We start from the raw sequence: 23,338 nt of genomic DNA, 5'->3' as shown, positions 1-23,338 counted from the left end.
TTCATGTTTTTACAGTTATTTATTGAAAAAAATTCATGTGTAAGTAGACCCATACAGATCAAACCCATGTTGTTTCAAGGGTCAACTGTACTTCTTTTCCCCAAAAGTCCCACCAAGAACCTTCTCCTACCCACTAAATGATTTGGATTTATTCAGACAGAAGTCAAATTAATGTAATTCAGTAACATTTATTTTACATAAAACAATTTTCAAAGAATACATTTAAAAACCATCCAGATACTGATTTTATTGCATTACAAAAAATTGAGAGGCACAATTGAAATATTCAAATAAATTGTGAAGGGTGGAGGTGGGGTGAGGCCTATGATCTCTATCCACGTTGTTCCTTAGTCACTGAGAGGCTCTGGGTCCAAGAGTCTCTACCATGAGGCAGTAGTGCACTTCATTTAGTAGGAATAAATCACATAAAATATATACTTTTATACAGAAAGTGTTATTGTACTGTCACTTTCAATTACTTATAAAAACTTCACTTTGAATTGCACAAAAGTTTTCTTTAAAATCGATAACTCCCAGAAGGTGGGGCTTAGAACCAAGTATCTCTCTAAATAATTCATTACAAATAATTCAGGTTCCATTTCTCCACAGATCAAAAAAAAATCTATGAAGACTTACAGTATTCAAATGGGACATTTAAAAAATTTTTTTATAGGAAAATAGGTTTACACATTTGTCCCTAATCAGCTAATGTTATTTTCTCCCTACTTTAAAACAAATCGCAGAATATCCAAAGTTTTAAATCAGAGTACCTGCACCACAGTATAATGTGGCAGTGTTTACGTTAATTCATTTTGTGTATCATTCTACTGCAGTATCCGATTATCAAAAAGGCACATGTGTACATTCTTCGGAACAGTTTTGGTCTTTAAAAAAAAAAAATCACACGTTTATAAGCAGTGATTTCAATCATGTTTAAAAACAAAAATACTAAACAGATTCATTTCCTAATCCAGGTGATACAGAATCCATGAGATTTCTTCAGGCATTTCACTTCCCATAGAATTTCTTGTTCAGCAGGTATATGAGAAGGTTTACATTCACTTTAACCTTATCAAACATTTTCATCACAGCTACTCCTTCATACTGCATCTGAAGTAAATCCTGAAATTGTAAGGAACACCAATCACATTTCCAATTTGACATTTCCCACATTTAAAACACATTCTAGAAGACTGTTGACAACAATAAGATTCGGTTGACCTAAGGACCTTGGTGGGGATTCTTATACTTCAGTGTGCATTAGAATCACCTGGTTTAAAAACACAGGCCAGTTAAAACAGATTGCTGGGCCCTAGCCCCAGGAATCTTTGATTCTGGATCTCTGGGGTGGGTCCCAAGAACTTGCATTTTAACAAGTTCCCAAGGGATGATGATATTGTTAGTCTGGGTGCCATACTTTGAGAATCACTCACCTCGATGAAAGAAAACAGATTTTTAGAATTGATAAGGGCTTTATGAGAGAAAACCATTACTGTTAATATTAGACATATAATTAAAAGTTTAATTATAATCGAAAAACTCAAGACAGAAATGTTACAGCAAGATGAGGTATATCCTTTAGAAGAGCCAGGGTTTTCTAAAGTGGAGTGAGTTCATTGAGGAGCAAAAAGAATATTAGAACTCTTATTTTTATTTTTTCCTCATTTCTTAAGCATGTACATTTTCTATGTATTTTATAAAGTAGATTTTGAGTAAAGTGCCAAGAGCATGTATACTTTATAAATAAATAAATATAGAGAAATAAGGAGAAATGATCTATTTACTGAGGAAAACTGAGAGATTGAAATTTGGAGACCACTGTACAAAGCAACTCCTTCCGATCTAGACTACTTCTGTTCCTGTATTCTGTTCCTCATTCTCAAGTAAGTTTATCATTCTGTTTCATTGCTGCTGTATAAACAACGAAAAATTAATAAAATTTCCTTCGTTTATAAATTAATAACTGGCTCACACCAGCCAAATGCATGAGACTAAGCAGTAACATTTTACAATAACACAGGACAGGGGGGCTTTCCCAGATAGAAGATATCATTCCTGAACTGCCCTAGACTCATACCCAGGTCTCATTTTCCTGTTTCTAGCTCTGGAAATTTCTTGCTTCTCGATGATAATGCCTTGTGTCTATAACAAGCAAGGCCACCTGCAGAAGTTGGAGTCTTCTTTGAGAGAACTCGGGCTCTTGCCAGCTTCCTGCCCCACTTTCTCAATTATCTCCAACTGCACTCAACTAAACCCCTCCATTATTTAGATATGCGTCTGCGATGGAAATTCCACAGGGAAGTGAAGTTCTTTCATCAAGAATGGTTTTGCCTATTAAAGCATAGTGGAGATTCACTTTTCCTTTGGGAAAGGCAACATCTGTCAAAGACTCTTGGAAAAGAACGAAACCAATATGGTTAAATTGAGAAGGAATCATGTATGGAGGGGAATTAGCTGGGCCCCCCATGGGGAACAGAGGAACTCTGATTGCACTTGCGGTTGAAAGACCAGATTTTAGTCTTATCTCCACTATTTGCTATCTTACAACCTTGCAACATCATATAACTTCTCTGAGGTTCTGTTTCCTTGTGTGTAAATTGGGGCTGACACTGCCAACCCCATAGGCGTGTTATTGGGCATATGAGATCAAGAAATCTGCAAACACTTTGTAAGCCACTCTTGTCTGGTCAGGAACAACTGGAATCCTGTGACAGAGGCAGTAGTGTAGAGAGATGAAGAGTTTGGATTCCAGCGGCCCTTCCATAACGTGCTCTCTGAATCCCAGTTCTTCATCTGGGAAAGGAAGAATACCAAGACTGCAGCCCTCCATAAACACTGGCCATTATTTATATAAGCAGAACGTCTTCACGTAACTCACGCCTTCCTGTTATGTATGTGGCTACAGGATATAATTAGGATATCATCTTTAGGAACTGAGGAAAGAGTGGGCTGAAGAAAACCTAGAAGCATAATGTTAGAAGAAATCTCCCTTTTTGTCCTCTTAGAAATAAAGTCCTTGACTCACACTAAGGACCTGGCCATCACATTTCTCTTTGGTAATTCGCTTCATATTAGAATTGTCTGAAAGCCATAAATTGTGTGAAAAGATAAGTCTGACTTTATGTCTGACAGCTATTATATGCAGGGCTGGCTCTGTGAGCATTCGACCTGTGCATGGTCCCATGATTAGAAAAAGGGCCCTGCACTTAGTTTAATGCTCTGCTGTCATCATCTTGAAATTCTCACCAATTTCGAGTAAGGGGCTCTGCATTTTCATTTTACACTGAGCCCTGCAAATTATGTAGCTGGTCCTGATGATATGTCAATGACTGAAAAAATCTGGAGCATAATAGCCACCTGCATACAGCTAAGGAGTAACGTTTTACAATTGTGTGTCTAAATAAATGGTGTGAACAGCTAATCCTACTATGAAACTTTTAACAAAGGAGCAAGTGAAGCTTGGTGTTTGCACAGTGTTAAAAGGAAGTCCTGTGGAATTCCTGAGGCCTCTCCAAACAGGTGTCTCCTGGTCACTTGTGATTCATCTGTTGTTCAGTTGATGTTTATTGGGCTTGGATCATTTCCTTCTTGGCAATCACATGGTATGTCTTTGCTACAGAAGAATCACTAACCAAGGCATATCACCACAAGCACACCCTTTTCTCTTCCCATATTTATCTAAATATTCCACAGAGTAACTCAAGACTTTCAGTTAAATTTTTAGATGGATACATTTAGTGACATTTAAAATAAACAAGAAAATAATACCGTTAAGTATACTTTTCATAATTATATAATATCTTCAATTTTCTCTCTTAACTCTAACTTACTGCATTATCTCAGTGTCTTTATAAAACCCATTTAGCTCTCATTTTTTTTTAGGCTTATAAGGAATGCTAGACAGAAAAGAAGGGCCCTGGTATTTTATCCCATGGGTTAGGGGTGGAGGTGTAACTGCACTGATCTCAGCCACAGGCTAGGGAGGCAGTGAGGCTGGAACTTACACCATTCCCAGTGGCTTATCATGATGTTCCATGTAGATACATGCAGAATACCTGGGAACAGTTTTACAAGTAGTTTGGGGCCCAGGTAAATAGGTGTTATTTCCATTTAAAAACTCAATCACATCAAAAAAGAAAACTCAATCACATCTCTAAATTGATTCTGTGCAAGGATTAAGTTGGGAGTAGATAACCATCTACTTGCACCCTCCCTCCTTTTTTTTTGGTGGCACATAAACTGTTTTCTCAGTTTCTGCTCAAGTATATTTGGTTTAAATGTGGTTCTTATGAGAAAATAGCAGTAATTCTGACTGCAAACACCATTTTTCTATTTACAGATATCTGTTTTGCACAATGTCTTTCTTTCTTGTGATCGCAAATAGTTAACAAAGAAATTTAAGAAACTGATGCAAAAATAATTCTAGGAAGGAGAAAGGGAAGAAGGAGAAATGAGATCCAGAAAGTTCCAATCCTGGGTATATGCTATCTTAGGAAGAAATGCAATTTCCTAAGAAAAGGAAACTTTCCAACCTTTACTTAATAGCTCTGAATACTTTTACATATATTATTCTTTTCTCTAAGCTTCAAAATGAAAACATAGCTTAGAAAAACTCACTGCTATGGTTTACCATTTAAAAGCAGTTTAAGTTCCAATAATTTGGAAAATCATAGCTTTAAAAAAAATCAACATTTAAAGTAATACTGGCAAATAAGACTGGCATTGGTCTCCTATTAAATTTCATTGTTGTCATGAAGAATGCAAGCCATGGGCCTCCCTGGTGGCACAGTGGTTAAGAATCCGCCTGCCAATGCAGGGGACATGGGTTCGAGCCCTGGTCCGGGAAGATGCCACATGCTGCGGAGCAACTAACCTCGTGCGCCACAACTACTGAGCCTGCGCCCTAGAGCCCGTGAGCCACAACTACTGAGCCCACATGGCACAACTACTGAAGCCTGCACCCCTCGAGCCTGTGCTCTGCAGCAAGAAAAGCCACTGCAATGAGAAGCCCGCGCACCGCAACGAAGAGTAGCCTCTGCTCACCGCAACTAGAGAAAGCCCGCGCGCAGCAACGAAGACCCAAGGCAGCCAAAAAAAAAAATTAATTAAAAAAAAAAAAAAAAGAATGCAAGCCAGGGAAGCCAAGAAGGACCCCCACTATAAAACTCACCGCAATCTGCAGGAATCCCAGCTTACCTGAATATTGAGCTGCACCTTTTCCATCTCTACACCCAGGAATTTTGATCTGACATCGAAGATGCCCACATCTTCAGTAGATGAGATATCAAATGTAACATTTTTAAACCTAGTGAAGAAAGGACCATTCACACATGTGGAACTGCAAATATACGCTTAAAGCTGAAACAAATTAATGGACTCCTAAGTTACCATTCCTAGTGAACAGCCTGCTGGGAAAATTCAAAGGAAGTTACCCCAAATCTCCCACCATCAGTCCCCAGTTTGGCTCACTGGAAATAGGTTTGACGGCTCATGTTGAGATCTGCAGCCCACGGAGCACTGAAGTAGGTGCTTTGTTACAAGAGAAATGCAAAATATTGTCCTTGCTCTTAAAGAGCATAATATACAGTTGAAATTATATGCGATTCACAGAACTATAAATGCTGACTTATACTGCTGACAGGCCAGTTGAGCATTTTAGATGAATAGTTTTACAGCAACTTCAAAGGGGAAGAACCACCTTCTCTGAGTTGGTCTCAGTCAAGAGAACGCTGGATGGGATAAATGGAAGAGAAGCCAGGCCTCGGAGGAAGCCGAAGTTACAGAGGAGTACACACAGTGAGTCTGGCCTCCCCCAACGGAAAAGGGAGTGATGGAGCACAGGACTTACGGTCCTTTTAAAATGGCGAACCCATCAGTGCCTGGTGTGGGGCTTGGAGGAGGGTTTCTCCTCCACCTCAAATACACACAGTAGTAGCACACTGCTGGAGTGGCTCTGACCCAGGCATCAGCACACAGTCCGTGGCTTTCACATCAGAGAGGTACCGTTTTGCAATTGTAAACAACTCTCATTGAGCAAGACCAAAAGGCAGCTTTTCTTTCTCACTGCTATGACTCAGTTCTTTTGGAGGGAGAGGCGAGGCTGGCAAATCCCAACACACTGGCTGAGCCACGGGAAGCACAACCACTCCATTAGCACTTAGTCTGACCAGCAGCACCAGATGCTCCAGGCCTGATGGGAAGACTAGAGGTTACAATACACGTGTTTTCTCCTGTCATCTGTAAGCAAGGGGAAGCCCTGACGGACCAAGTGAAGCCTTCCTCAAAGGCCACAGGAGGGCTTCCCTGGTGGCGCAGTGGTTGAGAATCTGCCTGCCAGTGCAGGGGACGCGGGTTCGGGCCCTGGTCTGGGAAGATCCCACATGCCGCGGAGCGGCTAGGCCCGTGAGCCACAATTGCTGAGCCTGCGCGTCTGGAGCCCGTGCTCCGCAACAAGAGAGGCCGCGACAGTGAGAGGCCCGCGCACCGCGATGAAGAGTGGCCCCCGCTTGCCGCAGCTAGAGAAAGCCCTCGCACAGAAGTGAAGACCCAACACAGCCATAAATAAATAAATAAATAAATAAAACCCCCCCCCCCCAAAAAAAAAAAGGCCACAGGAAACTGAAGTGGGAGTCAGATTTGATGGGAGGGATTAGAGGGCGCGTGTGCTTTGTGCAGATTCTGGGTGCCACTCACTGGTTTATCTGAAGATCGTCTATGCCCAGGAGGACACCCTTCTCATGCAGCTTTGCTGCGGTGTACCTCACCGGCTTCGCTCGCTTTGTCCCTTTGGGTTCTCCTTTTGCATCAAGTTTAATTGATCTCCGAGTATTTCTGACAAAATAAGAACAGACCATCTGTCGTGAAGATGGCAAACTCAGACGTTCCCGGCAGCGCAATAACCAGCACAGAGGGCACACCACTGTGCACACCTGGCCCCCACTATATGGAACCTGGGTAACTTTATATTGTGTGATAGTCGGCGACAACCTTCCCGGTGCAGTGCAATCTCACTACTGAACTGTTTAAGGAAAAGCTATTTTCGATGCGACTCAAGTTTGAATTACAGACTAATATGTTTCATAAAACTTGTACTTTGCCGTCTCAGGCATATTGAACCATGTGGCTCGATTAAGTCATTTCACAAGCAGCTTAGGTGCCGTAACATGAACTGCGTACACACTCCTAAAGAAAGGTATCACTAGGAGTGCTTTAATTTATTTAACAAATAGTACGTGGCCATCCCTGTTCCAAGTGCTTTCTAAATACTGCCTCACATTTACAAAATTAACCTTGCCATAGTGTTCTGAAATAAATTCCTTTCTTCTGTATCATTTCATTTAGCTCTCATAACAACACTTGTAAGGATGGTACTCCCAATTCCCTCTTAAAGATGAGAAAATTGAGGCTTCAGAGATCACTGGACTGGTTCAAGATCACACAATGTACGAGAGAATCCCAATCTAGCTCACCTGACTGCAGAGGTTGTAAAATGCCTTGTCGTAGTTGCAATAAATACGTAAAGAAAACCCCTGACAAGCTTATTTCTACTAAATATTAGCTTTACCAACTTTTTTCCTCCCAGGAATAGCATAAAAGTAATTTACAGGCTGCAAGCAAATGAATTAAAATTCAGAACTAGTGGGGCACAGATAAATGAGATTTAAATTTGGTTATATTCCTTCATCAAATCTATGATTAATGCAATTGATTTTTCCATACAGCACCATTTCCTAGTGTCAATTTGACTACAAGGGTTACATAAAATACTGAATTATGTATTTAAATGGGTAATTAAAATTTGATTAGTATTGACCTTAGTCTAGTGATAAGAATAATTATGAGCAAAGAATACTCATTAAAAGTAGCTATATTGTGGAAAAAAAATCTATGATATGTATACTAACGGGTAATAGAGGACTGACGAATTTTGTCTTTTGTGTAAATAATTTTTAAAAACCCGTAAGTAATTTAAAATCATTAAGCTGTGCTGTGCAATAGCAAATATCTGGCGTTACCTAACATTTTCAGGTATATAAAAACTGTTTATTGTTAACATCCCCAAGGGTAGCTTTTTTTTTTGTTTAAATAATAGTGTTTAAAACACACCTTTGACTAAAAAAGAAGGAACAATGAAAGTGCTTCCCCAAGTGTTTAAAGCTACTTGTTTGAAACACAACAGGGTAAACTACTTTAATGCCAATGTTAATAGAGAAGTAACATGTTTCTAAATTCACTCCTGACTTCTTAGCTCACAGTGGCAAATCATAAAATTGAGATTCTAGTTTTTGGTTATATAATAAAGCAAAAGTTTGCTACCACACCCAACCCGACAGCCCAGGATTGTAAAAGAATGGATACTCCATATAAATCATGACATTACAAAAGAATATATGATTTCAACTTACTTTCTTTTTAAGTTGTCTAAACAAGTCTTTATGTAGGTGTCATAATAATTAATTTGCTCTTCATAAAATGCTGCCTTCTTGTTAAGTGCATTCAGGGTCTGTTGAAGTTTTTCCAATTCAGCTTTTCGAAGCTGACGATGGATTCTTTGATTTCGAATATCCTAAAATAACAAGGAAAGGCCATGGTATGAGATTTAAGCAGGAGTTTGCTTTATGATATTGCCCATTTGGAACAGGAAGAATATCTAGTACTAAATCACTATCTGTGACTGTTGTAGTTTATTTTAGTCACCTCATTTTAAACTCTCAACACCAAAATGTTCCCTTTTTACTTTAGAACTGGGAGTGTCTGTATTTCATTTTAAGAGAGGTGCTAAGGTTGATGGAAAAGCAGAGAAGCAATTTTAGATTAATTGTATAAGGAGAAATAGTGTTTTTAAAAGGGCACAAGGAAGACTTTAGCAGGAGAAAATTTCTTCAGAATATTTTGAACATTCTACTTTGAAGAATACTTTACCCTGAAAAGGGTTACATTTCATCATTACATTCATTTTCTTTTTTTTTTTGGCCGCCCCATGCGGCTTGTGGTAATCTCAGTTTCCCGACCAGGGATCAAACCTGGGCCCTCGGCAATGAGAGTGCAGAGTCCTAGCCGCTGGACTGCCAGGGAATCCCCAATTTTAGAAATTAAAAAAACAATACACTTTTTAATCTGAAAAATATTTCTCAAGATTTGCAAAAACAACCGGGGTCTCAAGACTGATTGAAAAAATTCAACATGGATAACTATTGCTTGGATTTAAATAGAGTTCCTAGAACATAAAGTTGACCAAGCTGCTTACAGCTTACAAGAGATACGTTATATTTAAACTTACAGACACACAATTCTTTTTTTTTGTAATTCTAATTGGTAAATTAAAAAAATGTTTCATTTAAGAAAATGGTGCCTGTTTAATATTATTTTTCCTTTGTGGACAGTTAAAAAACATTCCTCTAGGAATCCAAAGACAGACAAACACATCCTTCTTAAGTAAAAATTCTTCATTAAGTAGAATCTTTTGGGGGATGCCTTCATGATAGCTTTTTTCTTTTTCCAAGACAAAAGCATCAATTTCTCTACTACACATTCCCTAAGAGACATATTTTCCACCCTAGAGCTATAGAAAAAAACGTTACTTCCCTTGAGTCACTCAGGCTGGGAGGAATAAGCCTACTGCCAGAACTGACCATAACTTTCCATGGAAGAATGAAGCTGAGTGCGTTTCCCTCCCAGAAGTTAAGAAAATTTATTTTTTTTCTGATCATGTAACTGTCCTTAACCTCCAGACCCATTTTAATTTGCATGTTTGGATAAAAAGAATGAAATTTTTTTTTTTTTTAACCCAAAATATATACTTCCTTATCCTTGGCAAACAGATCTAGCCTTTTCCTGTGATGTTTCCTTGCACTAATTTGATATCCTTTTCTCAGGAAGTTTCTCAACTGTCAAAATACGGGAGGAGAAAACGGAAACTAACTTTGAAGTCTGAACTGCATTCAGGCTAAACTGCTTAGAGGCAAATTCTCAGGGACACAGAGGTACCATCTCAGTGGCAGGTCCCATGGGCAACTGGGTTATATGACAACTAACAACTCAAGAGAGAACTCTCCTAAAAGTGTCACTTTAAAAACTAGTAGGTATTGTTTAAAGCAAGAGATGAAACTTGTCTAGTACATTTCCTAAGCATTTATGTCTGGTGTGTTTCAACTCTTCTAATGACTTGGGGGAGTTGTGATTATTCTCTATGAAAAGTAATCAACTTCTCTGAAACCTTAAAAAATCTGTAATATTGCGGAGGACAGCAACCATATGTATATAACTATGAATTCCTCACGTCACCTCAGAGTCCCAGCATGTGTGTGACCAATGATTAGCACATGTCTGCTAAGCAAAGGAGAAAGAATACTCTTTCCAACAACCTTGGCAATCTCATTGAGAATGTCTTGGTATTTATTTTTGGATGACACATGTCCAGTCTGTTCCAATGTCCGAAGATTCCTCTGGATTTTCCTCTTCTTCTGCTCAAGGGGCAGCTGTGCATCTTCAACCATAGATTGGCTATGCTTCATGTCTTCGGGAGTCCTGGAATCTAAAACTGCACGGCTCACCATGTCTGCGGCATGATCTACCTCCTGGAAAGGGAATATCAAGATGTTGATTTATCTCTGATGCCCTAATCTCAGATTCAGAAGCTGTACAAGGCAAGTTAATATCAAAATGAAAGAGGTCCTCAAGCCAAGGTCCAGAGACAGAATTACAATACATTCTTCATGGGTTTTGAAGTAGGTCTTTGGGAAGGAATTACTTTGTTTTTCTGAGAAACATAGCAGTGGTGGCAGGCCTACTTTGAGCGAAATTCTAAATAGCTACTTTATTGCTAAGATGACAGGTTACCTTAGTAATGGACATATTATCAGGGATAACTGATATTTTATAATTCTCTGGATGGAAAGGTATCAGTTTTGGATAGGATAGTCCAGATGAGGAAACTAAAACTAGATTATCCATTAAAACGTGGCCATGAGAACCCTGAACTCTAACATCAGCCATATTTACAGAGATTCATAAGCTGTAAAGGCTTTGTTCTGGTAAGGGAATCATTCTCAAACTTCCGACTCTGAAAAACCTGCTGGGTTTCTTTGAACCAAAGGAAATTAAGAGTATTCTAGCACAAAATAAGTTTCCAAATAAATGATAAGTAAATAAATGAATCAAGACAGTTTGGATAGTTTGTTCAAAAAACCAGTAATAACAAGAGACTGGTGATCTTCCCATGTCACAGTGCCAGACAACTGATTGACACTGTAGACAAAGTCTAAGAATATAAATGACAGATCAACTTTATGGACACAGTAACAGTAAACCAGGTCAGCAGTAAACAGTAACTGTAGCAGCCAATATTGTTGAGAACTTAATATGTATCAGATATTATTCTACCCACTTAACATGTTTTAACTGAGTTATTCCTGAATTGGGTACTATTATTATTATTCCCTTTTTGCAGTTGAGGAAATCAAGGCATAGAAATATTTCTAAGTGCCTAGAGTTACAGAGCTAGGAGTTACAGAGCTATACTTGATCTCAGAAGTCTGCACTCTTAGTGACTAAGCTACATTTGGGGAAAAATAAAATATTCATTAAGAATTAAAATTCTCATACTCAGTAAAATATTCTACCCACCTTGTTTAAAAATATTCACACATTAACAAACATCAGATAACTTGACATTATATATATATATACACATATATATATATACTTTTATTAAAAACTGTGACAGAATGATTTCTTGGCAACCAATTAAATTAAGAATGATTCAGGAAATTACATGTAGCCCAGCTAAGAGTAACTAAATAGATAATTTTGTTAGCGTTTGTTTAGGGAGTGGCAATTATTGAAACTAAAGCGATATCATTGAAATTAATTCAGAACGAACTAAATAATGATGCATTTTCAAGGATGCTGATAAAAAGATTATTGCACGATTGTTATTAAAGTTTAATAAACTTTAGTTATTTACACCAGGATTATGGTGCTCTGACCTAATGGACTCAAGACATTTGCTTCCGAAGCATTTGGAAAACAGTTTTAATGTGTGGGACATTTCTTCATTTCTTCAAGTTAGCAAAAACATAAAATATGGAAGGTATTTTTCTATATCCTGTCGACCAGAACGATCTCTTAAGTGACTTATCTGCCCATCCACTGCAATGAATACAGTCTTCATTTTTAAGTAGTCCATTCTTCTTTTCCTTTGTTTCCTACACTCACTGTTCAAAGTTTACAATGAACATTCAGAGGCTTTGAAAGACCCAGAACTATCTTCCTAGTCTAGGACAAAATTATTCAGCATAAATTCAGTGCTGCATTTTTCTATTTCATTCCATTGATATTCCATGGATTTTATATATAGCTGAACTCGGTTTAATTCCTTACTTCCAAACCGTGTCAGATACAGTTTCTCTGAGATAACAGTAAACATTTGGCACGAAGATTTGTTAACAAAATCAACTCATATCAAAGGTACTTATTATTTTACACTCTAAGGCCAATTACCTGTTTTGTACTTGCTGGTGTCTCTAAGATTTCTGACAGTGTGCTCCCTGGTTGGTTCCGGATCACATCAATGATCAGCTTTTTGGTCCTGACAAAATATAGAAAGGAGAGACAGGCTTTCAGACAGCAGTCCTGATGCACAAAAATCTGCGTCTCCCAAGGGAGTGAACAAGCACCTACAGAGATGAAGCCTCAAAGAGAATCCCTTAAAATAAAACCATCTCACAGAACTTCACCACGTCTGCTTTAAGGCTCCCCAAAGTTTGTGAATGCTTGATAATCAAAAGTCTGGGTTTTATATGCTTGATGTTGTCAGATTATAGTGTCAGTATCATGGGCACAAGTATGTCATAAGATTCCTTATCTAACTACCTGTTCTTCTTTTTAGACTGAGACTACTTTTTGACGAGAAAGAAGGATAATTTGGCCCGTGACTGTGGAGGGTGCAGGAAAGGTCCCCCTTTCCTAACTTTAGTAACATTTAAACTTCTGAGCCTGTTGAAAACATCATAAGCCTTTAGGAGCCAGAGAAGCTGTTAGCTTTCCTGCTCTGCGAAGGTTATGAAACACTGTGAAGGCCAGTGGGAGCCCGAGTCCTGTGTGGGCTGTGGAGGCTTTGGCTGCTGGATGACACAGCAGCCAGGAGGATGGGTGTTTGGGACCCTCAGGTCTGGGCGCGGGTCGAACCCATCGGGTGGGAGAGAACTGAAGAGCTGCTCGGTCACAAGAGCTGGAACCCCTCTGTTAGTGCTAAAACCATCTATTTTTTCATATGTGTTCTTTAGGGTAATCAGCCACCCTTTACTAATTAAAGACCAGGTTATGGAACTATGTAAAAAGATTTTAACATAAAAGGCAAATGGTCAAGTGTGCTCCCTTTTACATAAGTGGGAACATTATTGGACATCGCATTCCTTCAAAAAAAAAAAGGGGGGGGGACATAAACAGAAGTTGCCTTAAATTACAAACAGGTCTAACCAACGTCTGAAGTTTCACTCTCATTGCGTTGAGCCTCAGTTCTTTCCAAGGCATTACATGGTATCACTGGATGATGAATTTCTTCCTCAACTACAGCAGAAAATGTTCACACGGCATGAAAATTGGAAAATGAAAATAAAACATCGTTCATGTTTTGAAGCATTGGGGCGACTGCTCCCAAAGGACAAGAGGAAACTTTCAAAGAGAATTCCAGATATATTATTTTTGCCAACAGGATAAAATCCAATAAACCATCTGTAACCATTATTTTTCTCCTTTCTGATTTATTTCAAGTCTGTATGAGAAGAATGATCACAACCATTTCCTCTGGCCCATGACCCTTCACTGCTGGGGATTTACAGGCTGTCTGGGAATGCACAGAGAAATGCTCCCCCAAGAGTCAGAGGTGGGCACACAGCTCATTACAGCCACGTGGGAGACGGCCCTGTTCCTGAGGCTTAGAGAGCCAAGTATCTATCGTTTCTGCCCCACACAACTCCCTCTTCCAATCATCATTATAAATGCATTAAGCTGGAACATCGAGTTAAAAATAAAAGCTCTGGGTGATTTTAACAAATGTAAATACAGTGACTGTCTCTTATTTGAACTAATATTCTAGGAATGACTGACGATATATGCTTCCAGGAAACTCCCAGCTCGACTCTTTAGAGACGTTATCTGATGACCAAAATGACCAAGGGCACTCAAGTATGCCCTGCTAGGGACAAAGAATGTTTATTTGTTCAGGAGTGGCTGGAGGACAAACTGCTCACACAGCCTTTCTCTTGAAATTCTACTTTATGTCAGGCCTCCACTGGAACCCACTGCCAAAGTTCTACCCCAGACATCTTACATGTAAATAACCATCCAGTTTCATGACAGGGAATTCAGTACCTCGCCCTGTGGTACGCCTAATGGTTAAGAACACTGGGTCAGACAGATCTAAGGTCGAATCAGGGTTCCTGTTGCTTACTAGGTGTGTGGACTTGTGCAAATTATAAAGTCCCTATAGGTGGGTTTTTTTTTTTTTTTCATTTATATAATGGGAATCTCTCAGACTGAATGAAAGATGCATGTAAAGCCTCTCCCTAGGGTCTGACATGTGGTCAGCACTCACATGGTCACTAAAGCTGTGCTGCCCAAGATGGCATCCACTGGTCAGCAGGTGGCCAGTGGGCACTTGAGACATGGCTGGTCCAAACTGAGATAAGCATTAAGGGCAAAACACACACCAGATTTGGAAGGCTCAGTATGAAAAAAAGAATGTACCATGTATCATGAACAATTTTTTTACACTGATTCCATATTGAAATGACAACATTTTGGATATATTGGGGTAAATAAATATATTAGAATTAATTTCACCTGTTTCTTTTAAAACTGTGGCTTCTAGAAAATTTAAAAGTAACTGCGTGGCTGACATTAAATCTCTTTTGGCGAGCACAGCACTGGAACAGCCCATTCTTAAATGGGAAGCCCACTCTGAGAGGCCTGCCTTCCAGTACGGTCCACTCACTGGACCCAGTGAGTCACAGGACATCAGCACCGAGGGGGACCTTGGGCAACAGTCCAATCCCTGATTTTACAAATGAGTCAGCTAAGACCTAAGAGGTTCAATCGTTATAGAAGGTCACATCCTATTTTCTAGAGTTGCAGGAAACAAGTCGAATTCCCTTTCCTCATCATCAGCCCCTCATCAACCTGCAGAGAGTGCCAGAATTGTGTCTCCGTCCCCTCTTCTCTTTTTTCCAAGTGAAACCCTTCAGTTCCTGAAACCTCTTCACAATAGGAGTTAAAGAGAGTTTCCAGTCCTGCTCACATTTCAGTTTGCCAATGACTTTAAGACATGTCCCCTCCCCACCTTAATGCAAACACAATATTCTAGATATGGTCTGACCAGCATAAATCAACTGGTTCAAAGTTTTGGCCCCATGGCTGTTCATATAATAGGTAAGACAGGCTGGTCAAACTCTGCCACCCTCCCTGAATTAGGAGAGTTAAGAAAAAAAGAAATACACCAGGGAGTTTCTTCATCATAGCTCTGCTCAAATCCCATGGTCAATGAATGAGACCGCCTGGTGCTTGTAAACTGGTGTGGTCCCTCCGGTTTGGCCATTGCACTCAAAGGGTGTCTGTTATCACATTCTGACCAGGACCATTCCTGAGCCTCCCCCTCTGCCATCTGCCTTACAGTGTGCCCAAGGTTGAAGAGGAATTGGTGTTTGTGGAAGCTAAAAAATATTTCCAATTGTTTAAAATTCTAATAACATGATTATACATTCTTATCACCAGACCTCGAATATCTCCTTAGCCATTTACTGCTCATGCCAGCTTGGACTAAGAGCAAGAAAATCTTGCAACTGGGATGATGGATGCCTAAACTGAATTGTGTGATAGGAAAAAAATTCTTAAGAGATGACAACTTAAGCACTCAGGCAGCTAAGTATGAATAAAAGCCATCTATAATGCCTTCTACTTACACACATACTTTCATAGAAAAGCAAGATTAATAAAGGCCAAAAGGATCACATACTATACGTTGAATCATAAGTTATAATGAGAGAGATTTTCTTTATTTTTAGTTTATTTATTATTTTTAGCTGCATTGGGCCTTTGTTGCTGGGCGTGGGCTTTCTCTAGTTGCGGTGAGCGGGGGCTACTCTTCTTTGTGGCGCATGGGCTTCTCATTGCAGTGGCTTCTCTTGTTGCAGAGCACGGGCTCTAGGCGTGCGGGCTTCAGTAGTTGTGGCTCGCGGGCTCTAGAGCACAGGCTCAGTAGTTGTGGCGCATGGGCTTAGCTGCTCCGCGGCATGTGGGATCTTCCCAGACCAGGGCTCGAACCCGTGTCCCCTGCATTGGCAGGCGGATTCTTAACCACTGCACCATCAGGGAAGCCCGAGAGAGATTTTCAATTGTACAGTTCTTTATAATTTATAAGGTGTCACTGTGTGACTTCATTTACTCACCAGAGTCCTCCCTTTCCCATCATCTCCCCTCTTCTCCATTTGATGGATGAGGAAACAAATGGGGAAGTGATTTGCTCAGAGTCCAATGGCTAATGTGTGAGATTGGGGCTGTAATCCCAGGTCTCCCTAGGACTCCTCAACCAGGCTTTTTTGTTCATTTGTCCTTTTAATACCACTATGCTTGGTAGTATTAGCAAAACGGCAATAGCCCAAACCGAGGCTCCCTATTCCATAAAGATATGGAAGGGAAACAGAAATAGAATGTTTCTTCCTATTCCACCATGTGTCTTCATGTCCCTTACTCTATGTCATTCCTTCTCTGTGGCCTGGGAAGCAATGCCCCAGCATCAGGTATACAATAACTGCTCTGCTATTATTCTTTTTTTTTTTTTTTAAAGTTTAATTTTTATTTATTTATTTTTGGCTATGTTGGGTCTTCGTTCCTGTGGGAGGGCTTTTTCTAGTTGTGGCAAGTGGGGGCCACTCTTCATCGCGGTGCGCGGGCCTCTCACTGTCGCGGTCTCTCTTGTTGCGGAGCACAGGCTCCAGACGCGCAGGCTCAGTAATTGTGGCTCACGGGCCTAGTTGCTCCGCGGCATGTGGGATCTTCCCAGACCAGGACTCGAACTCATGTCCCCTGCATTGGCAGGTAGATTCTCAACCATTGCGCCACCAGGAAAGCCCATCTGCTATCATTCTCATTGTTTATTCTATGATCCCTAAGAGTGCAAAGGACAGTGACCTTGCCCTCAAGTTGTAAAACCTTGTGATCAAGAGTGTAGGCCCGGAAAGATTTAAGACTGTCTGGATTTGAACCTATGCCCCACTTACTAGCTATACTACCAGGAAAGGGTTTTTGTCTGTTCTGTGCCTAGTTTCCTCTTACATAAAACCCAGGTAATAACCTCTACCTCTTGGAGTTGCTGAGAGTATTACATGACCCACAGATGTTGTTATATTATACATGCTGTTATCTGTTATTACCTATATTCATATCCATATCTATATCTATAGGACAGTCCCTGGTACATGGTAAGCACTACGTAGGTGTTTGGCATTATTATCATCTTCATCCTCATCTAATTATTAAGAATTATGAAACCAGCATGGAATTAAATTTACAAGCATAAGGATTAACAGTGCCTTATTCAGGGACCCTCATGAAGATGAGTTACTCATCACTGGAAAGCTAGTGATTTTGTAATTAATAATAAGGGGGGCATTTTGAAAGTTAAAAACACAACCTATTAACAAGGAGGCAAAATAGTTTTTTGATAGAGAAAAGCCAGTTATTTTTACCCCCAACAGCTCTGCATTCCATGACTGTCTACTTCTTAGTAACTTCTGAAAGGCACTGTCTAATTTCAGTTAAATTTGGTTCTCTAATGAAGAGTCTCAAGAACTATATTTTATGTTTGAGTTAGGAATTTGGTTTATTAGCTTGGAAGAAAGTCATCCCCGTAAGAGTTTTCGAATCAGTATTTCCAAGCGTCTATCAATGGAATATCAATGGCCTATGAATTTAAAGCATGTCAGTGCCCATCTACTTGCTTCCCATAATTTTAGAATTTAATTTCCTCACCTCAGAGATAAAGACTCAGACTAGATGGTCTCCAAGCTCCTTGTCAATGACATATTTTATGATTATCTGTTAGTATCAAGATTTTGAAATATATACTTAAGGTATAATGTATTTGGAAGTAAGGCTAGCCTAACATCATGGAGCGAACTCTACTGACTGTTTTGGGCAATACCCAAATTCCACTTTTGGGGAAGGCTACTTGGTCAGTCTTCATTTCAAGTCGTTATCCACGATGATCCACTGGGCTGCTTAGTGAAGGGCTCTGCTAACAGGAGGATCTCGAAGTATGCACAGAGGAAGGCTTTCTAGACCCCAGAGGCCTATGAAAGCAGTAAATTATTGAATCTATTAAAACATTGGCCCAATAGCCTTTTCTATATAAATGGAAAAGTTGATCCTACAGTTCACATGGAATTGCAAGGAACCCCAAGTAGCCAAAAGAATCTTGAAAAAGGACAACTTGAAAGACTCATACTTCCCAATTTCAAAACTTACTACAAAGCTACAGTGATAAATGCAGTGTGGTACTAGCATAAGGATAGGCATATAGATCAATGGAATAGAATTTAGAGTCTAGAAAACCATACATGTATGGTAGATTGGCTTTTGACAAGAGTGTCTAGACCATCTAATGGAGAAAGAATAGTCTCTTTAAGAAATGGTGGTGGAGGGCTTCCCTGGTGGCGCAGTGGTTGAGAATCTGCCTGCCAATGCGGGGGACACGGGTTCGAGCCCTGGTCTGGGAGGATCCCACATGCCGCGGAGCAACTAGGCCCGTGAGCCACAATTACTGAGCCTGCGCGTCTGGAGCCTGTGCTCCGCAACAAGAGAGGCCGCGATAATGAGAGGCCCACGCACCGCGATGAGGAATGGCCCCCGCTTGCCGCAACTGGAGAGAGCCCTCGCACGGAAACGAAGACCCAACACAGCCATAAATAAATAAATAAATAAATAAATAAATAAAAAAAAATTAAAAAAAAAAAATAAATGGTGGTGGAAAACTGGGCATCCACATGCAAAAGAATAACGTTGGACCCCAACCTTCCACCATACACAAAAATTAGCTCAAAAGGGATCACAGACCTAAATATAAAAGCTGAAACTATAGAACACTTAGAAAAAAACACAGGAGTAAATCCTCATGATCTTGGATTGAGCAATGAATTCTTACATATGACACCAAAAGCACAAGAAACAACAACAAAAAATAGATAAACTGCATTTCATTAAGTTAAAAAACTTTTCTACAGAAAAGCATATTACCAAGAGAATAAAAAGACAGCCCTGAAATAATGCCATTTGCAGCAACATGGATACAACTAGAGATTATCATACTAAGTGACATAAGTCAGAAAGAGAAAGACAAATACCATATGATATCACTTATACTTGGAATCTAAAATATGACACAAATGAACCTATCTATGAAACAGAAACAGAATCACAGACATAGAGAACAGACTGGTGGTTGCTGGTGGGGGGCGGGGCGGGGGGGGTTGGGGAGGGATGGAGTGGGAGGTTGGGAGCAGATATAAGCTTTAATATATAGAATGGATAAACAACAAGGTCCTACTGTATAGCATAAAGAAATATTCAATATCCTATGATAAACCATAATGGAAAAAATATATTAAAAAGAAGAATATATATATAACTGAATTACTTTGCTGTACAGCAGTAATTAACACAACATTGTAAATCAACTATACTTCAGTAATAAAAAGACAACCCATAGAAGGGGTGAAAATATTTGCAAATCATATATCTGATAGGGGTTTACCATCCAGAACATATAAAGAACTCTTACAACTCTGCAACAAAAAGACAAACACTCCAACTAAAAAATGGGCAAAAGACTTGAATAGACATTTCTACAAAGAAGATAGGCTGACAAGCACATGGAAACATTATTAATTATTAATCATTAGGGAAACATTATTAATCATTAGGGAAATGCAAATCAAAACCACAATGAGATACTACTTCATACCCACTAGGATGGCTATAACAACAAAATAAAACAGAAAATAAATTTTGGTGAATTATGGAAAAATTGAAACTCTCATACTTTGTTGGTGGGAGTATAAAATGGTGTAGCCACTGTGGAAAAAAGGTCTGGCAGTTCCTCAAAACAGAATTACCATATGACCCAGCAATTCCACTCCTAGGTGTATACCCAAAAGAACTGAAAACAGTGTTCAAATAAAAAGATGTATATAAATGTTTACAGTAGTACTATTCACTACAGCCAAAAGGTAGCAACAACCCAAATGTCCATGATAAATGTGGTATGTCCATACAATGGAATGTTATTCAGCCAAAAATATGCTGAATAAGAGAAGCCAGACACAAAAGGCCACATATTGTATGATTCCATTATATGAAATTTCCAGAATAGGCAAGTTCATAGAGACAGAAAGCAGATTAATGATTGCCAGGACTGGGGAGCAGGGCCTGAAAAGATGCCCCAGGGTCATTGGGGAATGACTGCTTAATGGATATGGGGTTACTTTTGGGGTGATAACAATGTTCTGGAACTAGATAGTTGTGATGCTTGCACAACATTCTGGATGTACTAAGTGCCACTGAATCGTATACTTTAAAAGGTTAGATTGGTAAGTTTTATGTTGTGTATATTTTACTACAAAATACAAGAGTAAGTAAATAAATAAATAAACCAGTGGCTGGCTCTACTTGGAATGGTGATTAAAGAAGTAGACAGTACTTTTTTCTAGCATATAGTGGGGAGGGAGCCACACAAGGGCTGAGGCAAGTAGGACAATGCACCAGGTCTTCCTGGCTAAGATGCATCGTTGCCCAACACACCTGACTTTCATGGTTTTGCTTTTGAAATGTGCACTCCAAAAATTCACAGAATCATGGAGACTCAGATTCAGAAATAAGTATAAATATACACGATGTTCAGACTATTTGATATTTTAGACTACCCAAATCATGATCTCCATTCATTAATGCAGACATTTGAGTTGACTGCATTTAGAAAATGGTGTTCAAGTAATAGACAAAATTAATTACGAAAAAATTTCTTCCTCTTACTTCTAAAGGACAAAGCTTATGAGATCACAGGATAACTGGCCTAATTTAATTTGCATGGTGGAACCACAGGATCTGTATTTCCAGTTACCTTTGTAATTGGCACATGCTCAGAGGAACCCAGGGAGCAGCTTCCACAGTTTTCCCCCTTTTTTCTGTTGCCCTGTCCTGAGCTGTCTCTGCAAGTTCAATCTGACTTCATCATCAGTAGTTTAAAGGAACTGCCCTCAACTCTTATGAAGCCAAGTTTGTGTAGGAGTCCTGCAGCTTGTCCTGGGTCCCTCAGGTGAGCTTTGCTCTCCATCAGACTGCAGACCCCCGGAAGGCAGGGACCCTTAATGGTTTGCTCACCACTGGGTCCTCAGCCTCAAGCCCAGTGCCATGGACACAGAGTAGATACTCAAGTATTCAGCTACGTGAACAAACAGATCCTTAAAGATAATCGAAGCACAGAATAAGCCTAGTAGAAGAAGCACATATGTAGATATTGCAACATAGCACACTAAGGTTTTTTTTTTGCCATTTTCATGGGATTGAATATCTGGAAAAAATCAACTAGAAATGAGTACTGTCCAAAGCATGTCAGTGGCAGAACAGAAAGCTCCTGTCGCAAATGAAAACAACCTCAGAATTCAGGGCCTGTACCTTGGAAGTCATGTGTGAAGTATTATTTAAATACTCATTTATTTCCTTTTCTCCCCATTTCCCACTTCCATTCTCCACCTCACCCCAACGTACAACTGTTCTGATGTGCTAATACGAATCTTTTTGGTTACATTAGTTCTTCAAAACTGTATTGTTTGGTGAGCACCTGGCTTTGGTTTATGGCGTTTCAATTGATGGTGATGGATCATTCTTTCTTACCCTGTATGTAAAGGACTGATGTGGAATGTCCACGAGGCCTTGACGGAAAAAGTACAGTATCAATTAAGAGTGTGAAAGCTTCATTTGAAATCTTTGAGGACAAGAAATTGGGTATAAATAAAGTCAAAGTTGGTCAAGATATCCAGGCTTAGTTTAATAGGCAAGGTGTCTAATAAATCAGATAATAGCATTATGTCTTATCGTGTGTACCTTTTACGTTAACATTTTAAAAAATTTTTAATTAATTAATTAATTTTTATTTTTGGTTGTGTTGGGTCTTCGTTTCTGTGCGAGGGCTTTCTCTAGTTGCGGGCGAGCGGGGGCCGCTCTTCATCGCGGTGCGCAGGCCTCTCACTATCGTGGCCTCTCCTGTTGCGGAGCACAGGCTCCAGACGCACAGGCTCAGTAGTTGTGGCTCACGGGCCTAGTTGCTCCGTGGCATGCGGGATCTTCCCAGACCAGGGCTCGAACCCGTGTCCCCTGCATTGGCAGGCAGATTCTCAACCACTGCGCCACCAGGGAAGCCCTCAACGTTAACATTTTATACCAGAAAATAAATTAGGTTCAAGGTATTTCCTTGACTATTCTTTTGACCACTGAAACAGATATTTCCTTTCAGCTACCTGAGGCCTTTCACCAGCTGAGTTAATCATTTCTTAAAGGAAAGGAATCAAATTACTACAAGGAAAACTAAAAAACAAGATAGGCTTTAAGAAAGTATGATATTTAGTTCCCTCTTAAATTATAAAGAGTCTACTATTCTTTGGTTAGATGTTTGATGGATAAACAATGTATTTCAATATTTAGATATTTTTAAATGGATTATTTGAGGAATTAGCCTAATTTGAATTTGCATGGTTTAAGATGCATAATTGGAGACATGTGCTCTTTAAGCCCCAGACTTACTTGATCATGAGGCTTTGGCCATCTACAGCTTCACCGTCCCCTATGTCGTACTTGCTGGTCAGGAAAAGGGAAATCTCAGTCTTTGCAAGTTGATTTAGTGTGTTTACCTTGTCAGGGTCACTGGGGTCAACAGCTCCTTCCCCTGTAGAATAAAATATTGTTATTTTTCCAATTCACTGATTGTGACAGTGGCATCAACAACGTAAGATAAAGGTTCTGTAGGAAACATGGGCTCGGTACTTGAACAGGAGATCATGGTCCTCAGAAGAAAACACATTCCAATACACTTTAAAAAATCTCTGAATTAAACATTAAAATACCATGGGACATCAATATTCGAAATTTGAAAAAAATTACTAACAGAGAGAACTGTTAATAAAAGACACCATTGGAGAACATAGCAAGGAACGTCTAATAAATTTCGCGCTTTTTCTTTCTTTATGGTTGACAAATCCTTTTTGATGTATCTAGAGCTTCAAGAATATCA

The 23,338-nt window shown here is 39.5% G+C and overlaps 1 protein-coding gene across 1 annotated transcript in view; it reads right to left on the bottom strand.

The window, feature by feature from the left end:
- The window catches only part of IQGAP2 (IQ motif containing GTPase activating protein 2), a 283,554-nt gene continuing 260,216 nt past the window's right edge, over positions 1–23,338 (bottom strand). Inside the window, exons 30-36 of the mRNA XM_061189375.1 lie at positions 22,852–22,993; positions 12,502–12,589; positions 10,365–10,577; positions 8,406–8,566; positions 6,694–6,831; positions 5,197–5,305; positions 1–1,122 (exon numbers count right to left, since the gene is read on the bottom strand). Of these exons, the coding sequence (XP_061045358.1) occupies positions 1,009–1,122; positions 5,197–5,305; positions 6,694–6,831; positions 8,406–8,566; positions 10,365–10,577; positions 12,502–12,589; positions 22,852–22,993 (965 nt within the window). The 3' untranslated portion in view covers positions 1–1,008. The remainder of the gene's footprint in view (positions 1,123–5,196; positions 5,306–6,693; positions 6,832–8,405; positions 8,567–10,364; positions 10,578–12,501; positions 12,590–22,851; positions 22,994–23,338) is intronic.

The sequence above is a fragment of the Eubalaena glacialis genome, chromosome 4 (assembly GCF_028564815.1).
Source record: "Eubalaena glacialis isolate mEubGla1 chromosome 4, mEubGla1.1.hap2.+ XY, whole genome shotgun sequence".
NCBI lineage: Eukaryota > Metazoa > Chordata > Mammalia > Artiodactyla > Balaenidae > Eubalaena > Eubalaena glacialis.
Note: the sequence above shows the minus strand (reverse complement) of the source record. Positions and strands in the feature narration are given on the sequence as shown.